Source organism: Silene latifolia, chromosome Y (assembly GCF_048544455.1).
Source record: "Silene latifolia isolate original U9 population chromosome Y, ASM4854445v1, whole genome shotgun sequence".
NCBI classification, from domain to species: domain Eukaryota; kingdom Viridiplantae; phylum Streptophyta; class Magnoliopsida; order Caryophyllales; family Caryophyllaceae; genus Silene; species Silene latifolia.
Window position 1 is genome coordinate 198198898 of NC_133538.1, and position 5518 is coordinate 198204415.

The 5518-nt window shown below is 35.7% G+C and overlaps 1 protein-coding gene across 2 annotated transcripts; it reads left to right on the forward strand.

Annotated features, from left to right (window-relative positions):
- The first annotated feature begins 658 nt into the window (after window positions 1-658).
- LOC141626269 (uncharacterized) lies at window positions 659-4189 on the forward strand. 2 transcript variants are annotated; one of them, XM_074440182.1, is made up of 7 exons: window positions 714-800; window positions 1019-1087; window positions 1371-1494; window positions 1843-2007; window positions 2621-2740; window positions 2848-2956; window positions 3568-4189. In XM_074440182.1, coding segments are annotated over exons 2-6 (501 nt in total). In that variant the 5' UTR covers window positions 714-800; window positions 1019-1085; the 3' UTR covers window positions 2938-2956; window positions 3568-4189. The 2 variants fall into 2 exon arrangements, with proteins under 2 accessions (XP_074296282.1, XP_074296283.1); XM_074440181.1 differs by lacking the exon at window positions 1019-1087 and having other exon boundaries at window positions 659-800.
- The last annotated feature ends 1329 nt before the right edge of the window (window positions 4190-5518 follow it).

Below are 5518 nucleotides of genomic sequence, written 5' to 3' on the forward strand. Positions count from 1 at the left end.
TATGCCCCATATCCAAACACAAAGAAAGACAGAGATCAATGGTCTGTTGTGTAAAACTAAAGCTAGATCAAAAATTGAAGCTCCTGTTAATGAAGTTGTTTTCCAGGAAGAAATAATCAATCATGTTTCAGAATTGTCATCAATAATCTTCATAGAAAATGAAACTGACTATGATGATAACTTAGATGTTGGGGAGATTTCGATAATGAATGAAGTAATTGAGGGTAATATTGATGTTGAAGAAGGTGAATATAGTGATGACCACGAGGTTTTGGAACAACAAATAGATGGTGGTAATTCCGAAGAGGACAAAGGAATTTTCCAAGAATATGATAATAATGATTTAGAGCATAATGATGAGGAAGATGACGATCTCTAGCTTAACGATGATAATGATGGGTAATATTATCCAGACGAGTCTATTGTTTGCATTATGTAGAGGATAATTAGTGTAGCTTCTTGTTATTGTTCGTTAGTTGGAAAATGGATGCTGAATGTAATGGGGTTAGCTGCCACTATTGAAGCTACTAATGTTAAATGAAATTTAGATTTTGATTGTTATTTTTAAACTTTGATTATTATTTTTAAAGACTAATTGATGTCAATTTATTTACTTTATTTTTCCTAATTATTTTGCATTATATCTAACAATGTTCAAATTTGAAGTCACTAAAAATGGTAGGTCCAGGTTCAAGGTTAATAAATGCCGAGGGCAGCTCTATGATCGCAGAGGAGGAAGAACGTAGTCGATGGATAAATGATAACCTAGATCTACCAATGTTGGACCCTTTTGGCCCCTGGTACATCTTTTTATATAGTATTTAACGACTTTATTTTTATTTTGCTAAAATGTGAGAAATTTGTATTAACACGGCCTTAGTAAACATGTGTTATTCTCTGCACCCATTGATCCTCCTTTCTTGTGAGAGGTTTATTATGAGCACAATCATTTCATTCTAACTAACCTTTCAACCTGAGTATCTAACTAACCTCAGTTACTCTACGCTTGGATGGTAAGGGACTGATATTTGAATAAGTATTGAGAAGTGCTGCCATCTCCACCCAAGACGGTTGTTAACCGTCTGATGTAAGTTCCATTACTTTTGCACTGAGCTATTGAGTACTGAACTTTCTTTTAATATTGACTTAAAATCCTAACCACCTTAGCTCATTTGACAATTATGCTATGGTTACCTGGAAATGAAGTGAGTGCAAAGGGACACACCAAGCCATCAGGCTCCTCTGCCCATACTTGAATATACCATTGCACTTTCAATACATGTTGTACTTATTTAATAACTTTGTTGTATTTTTTTACTTTGTTAACTCTATTATGATTCTTATTTCTTAATTTGTTAACTTTATTATAGGTTTCACACCGATAATGTGAAGAAAGCTGCAAGAGAGGCAGTTGTGGGCAAGTTTGATAGATTTACCCCTTCTTATTATGCAGAAACCTCCGAGCAAAATGAAGCTTGGTGGAATAGATTCAAGGTTGTATTCTATTTTCTAGCTTTTTATTTTTTTTAGTTTTTACCAGCGTTATACCACTGCACTTTCAGTGTCTCTGATAATGTGGGCACTATAGGTAAAAATGAATAATTAGAAGGACTATGTGGAGATCCTATACAACAACACTCATAATATGTAGCCTTTTAAACTGTAAACCAGGAGCCAAATACAAATTCGACATTCAGGAGGTCACTTTAATCGTTTATATTACCATTAATTGTTGTATTTAGTGCTGACTTATAATTTCATACCAGCTCCTCTTATTGCATCACAAGCATCTACCATTTTGAATTTATTATTATAACTAATGTCTCTTAATGTTTCTTGTAGACTCAATTCAAGTATCAGAAGTTTCGCAAACCGGAAATTAAGGCTGGATTTGAAGAATACTGTAGCGAGAGGTTGAGGGATTTAGTCTGCCGAGCGGGGACAGGGAAAAATACGTGGATAGAAGCTTCAGTGTTCGAGGAGATGCTTGCTTATAGAGCCACGGAGGTGTAGTATATATAGAATAAATTCGTATTTTAACTAGTTTACATCATATAGCCAGAGGCGGACCTAGGTAGGTACAAGGGGTAGGAACTTGCTACCCCAATCTGGAAAAAATAAACAAGAATGATTGCTGTGTGCAACCCCAAATATCTGCTGTGTTGACATAAGTAAAAAAAGCTCATTGTAAAAGGCATGCAATGCTTTCTGGTGCAGCGGTAGTCGGTAGATGCGTCAGTGATCATGTCGATTGGGTGGGGTTCAATTCCTGTTGGACGCATTTTCCTGAAACTTTTTTTCATCTCCCCCTATTCTTATTTTGTGTCGTGGTCTCTATTACTTCGTATTTGGATTGCCCTCCCATTTTTATTCTTATTTCCTTTCACAAGTACCTACAAAAAGGATTTTAACCTCTTCTCCCTTCAAGTAATATATTAATTTTTGAAATATATATCTTTTGATTTGAACGATAATATCGGTGGTAAAAATATATTGAAGAGCATATACTACTTGTATAAACAAGATAAGTAATGTACGGTATTTATATGTCCGTTAAAAGCTTTGGAATTTTCGCTACCCAAAGTTCAAAATCCTGTGCTAATGACATAATAAAATGCAGAAATTTAAGATCCGGTCACTTAAATACAAGAAAAATCGCACATCAAAAGGCAAGAATGGAAAAGCCCCTGGAACTCATACCATGGGCAGGTTAAACAATATCAAGTTTATGGACAAACTGGTATGCATATAACTTAATTCATTTAAAAGTTCCACGAAAAGTATATACATACGCACTATATATTTTTTAAATGTTGATAACATATGGTTTGTTTATATGTTTTGAAGTGTAATGACAATGGAGGCCTTTTACTACCACCTCCTTATGAGCTTATGAAGAAGTCTAAAACAAAAAAAATCAGGGGGTTATGTGTGTGACGAAGTATCAGACCTCCTCGTAAGTCTATTGAACTTTACATGAACTTTACATTATCATATCTTGTAAAAGCTAGCTAGGAATTTGGATAGACACTCTTGAGCCATGTTCACTGCCCTCCTACGCTCCCTACACTATTCTATATTTATTTTTTTCTATTGATAGATTCTAGCTCCAAAGAACAGATACATAGAGCTACTCCAATCCGTACAAAGGTAATTAATTATTCAGCACAACACACTTAAATAATCGAGTAGTCTGGTTCCATATTCAGTAAAAGATGAGGTTTGAAACATGTTTTGAAACTTAGAATTAAATTTATATTACTTCCCTCAAATAATAAAAGTAAACTGCTTTTTAGAAATTAATTTTTCAATTTAGTGGGCTTTCAAGAAGTACCTCTCCCTCTCTAAATGAAGTGACTCCGTTCCTTTCCAAGAGCAAGCTAGCCAGTCAGTTTGTGAATAAAAAGTTCTTGAAAGCAGTGCTTTTTAGGCTTGAATCCTGGTAACTCTTCTAGTTATTCTTCAGTCCTTCGCCGAGACTTTTTTGGGACATCTAAGACTCTAGTCACCAGGTCATGATATTTTTGTTTTTCGTATGTTTTTATTAATTATTGAAACTGATTCCAGGGGACAATCAAGAAAAAAAAAGATGCCTTACTAGAGACTCTTACCGAGGAAGAAATTGATGATAATGACATATATATTGACACAGTAAAAGGCTTTAACAAAAAGGGAGAAGTTTGGGGCATGAGGAAGGCGACGAGCTACTACTATGACAAGCCGCTACCTTTATCAGCTCGTGGAAAAACTCGTGGATCATCAAGATCCTACACTCCGGGATTCGTAAGTAAGCTTTCCACCGAGAATCAAACTATAAAAGAGGAGAATCAAGCTATAAAAGAGGAGTTGAAAAGCATGGAACAATGGAAGTTGCAATTGGAGCAAACTCTAGCTTCACAAGGTATTCACATAACTACTCAATTATGTAATCCCAATTCTCAACCTCACAATGATAGGCATGCTGATGATGGTGATAATGAGGGTAATGGAGGATATGGGGGTGACTTTGCAACTCAAATATTAGGTTGTTAGATGCTTGAGTTGTTTTTAAATAATTAGTATACTTGAGTATATATAAGACTTATTTAGTATTTAATAATGTTTGTTTCTTTTGTTGGAATTGTCAAGAAGACTTGGTTTGTAAAACAATGTAGGCTGAAATTTATGTATGAAAAGCCTTCTTTGGTTATCCAAGTCGTCCTATGCGTCTTTGGCAGCCTCGTAAGAAATTGCAGCAATGTTGTATTCAGGTACAGGTTTGAAAATGGCGTGCGAGAAACAGAATGCAGGGACTATAAAAATAAAGTTTGCGACGTAATAATTAGGATTTGCAATGGAATGAATAAATTTTGCGATGGAATAATTGAGTTTTGCAATGGAATGAATAGACTTTGCGACGGAATAATTAGTTTGTGCGGTGGAATGAATAAATTTTGCGTTGGAATTTTAAAGATTTGCAACGGCATTAATAACTTTTGCGACGAAATTTAAAGGATTTGCGATGGAATACAAAAGTAAATTACTTAATTAATCAAAATTAATTAATTTAGATTCCATCGCAAATTCCGTTGCTAAAATGTATGCTACGATATTTCCATCGCAATGTAATAGGATTTGCTACTAAATTGTGCAATGAACTGAAGTAGTCGCATATTCCGTCGCAAACACCCATTTAGTGACTGAATCTATTGTTTTTGCGATGAAATTTGGTTGTAGCTAAGGCCAGTTTTTTTGGTAGTGGTATGAGGTCGTGTCAGTCATGTGTCTAAAGCCCATTGAGTATGCATAACACATTACAAGCGACAAATTTCTTAATCAAGTTTAAAGCAACTTTTATAGAGAAACAAATTTTGCAAAAGCTATGTGCTTCCTTATTCGAGGTCCATGTGCTAATTGCTGGGGATTCGTGTGGCTACTAACCATGCAGATAGTTAAGAAGTAGTGCTCGTTCTAACCGGGGGGTTTTGCCTGAGCCCTCATTTCCCCCAGCGGCAGTCAAGTCTCCGTCATCCGATATTCCCAAGCAGTACTCGCCGTAATGCTCAAGGTTTTTACCCCGGCGATCAAGATGCTCCTAGTCGTTGATATTATTCAAGCGAGAGCCATGACGGTTAGCGTATTTCCCTGCAAGGATCCAAAAGCACTTAATGGCCCAATTATGGAGTCAGCTTCAAATTGCCAGAAAGCTCATAAATGGTCCGGGTTCAAAAGACCGAGTTTTCACCTTATTTAGGTTATGCTTGAAACGATGCAAGTTAACTCTTCCCCAGCAACTCTCCAATATGTCTTGTTCCCTACGGAGTTCGATAAAACATACCTTAATCCTTCAAATCTTTCTTAATCCTTCAAAAGTCATCAATTTAGATAACCTTTAGATAGCCCTTCAAGATAGCCTTCAGATAATCCTTTATATGTTCTTCTTCCAGAAGCCTACCTTAGCCTTTTAGAGATATCAGATACCCTTTAGTAATCCTTAGAAGTACCCTTCAGGATAGCCTTCAAATGATCCTTTATAAGT

What these genes read in the sequence shown, in the direction of transcription:
- LOC141626269 (XM_074440181.1), top strand. Translation starts at nt 676, where the DNA reads ATGGTAGGTCCAGGTTCAAGGTTAATAAATGCCGAGGGCAGCTCTATG. An exon ending in TTGGACCCTTTTGGCCCCTG is followed by an intron (nt 801 to 1,370) that starts GTACATCTTTTT and finishes ACTTTATTATAG; the next exon opens with GTTTCACACCGATAATGTGA. An exon ending in CTTGGTGGAATAGATTCAAG is followed by an intron (nt 1,495 to 1,842) that starts GTTGTATTCTAT and finishes TGTTTCTTGTAG; the next exon opens with ACTCAATTCAAGTATCAGAA.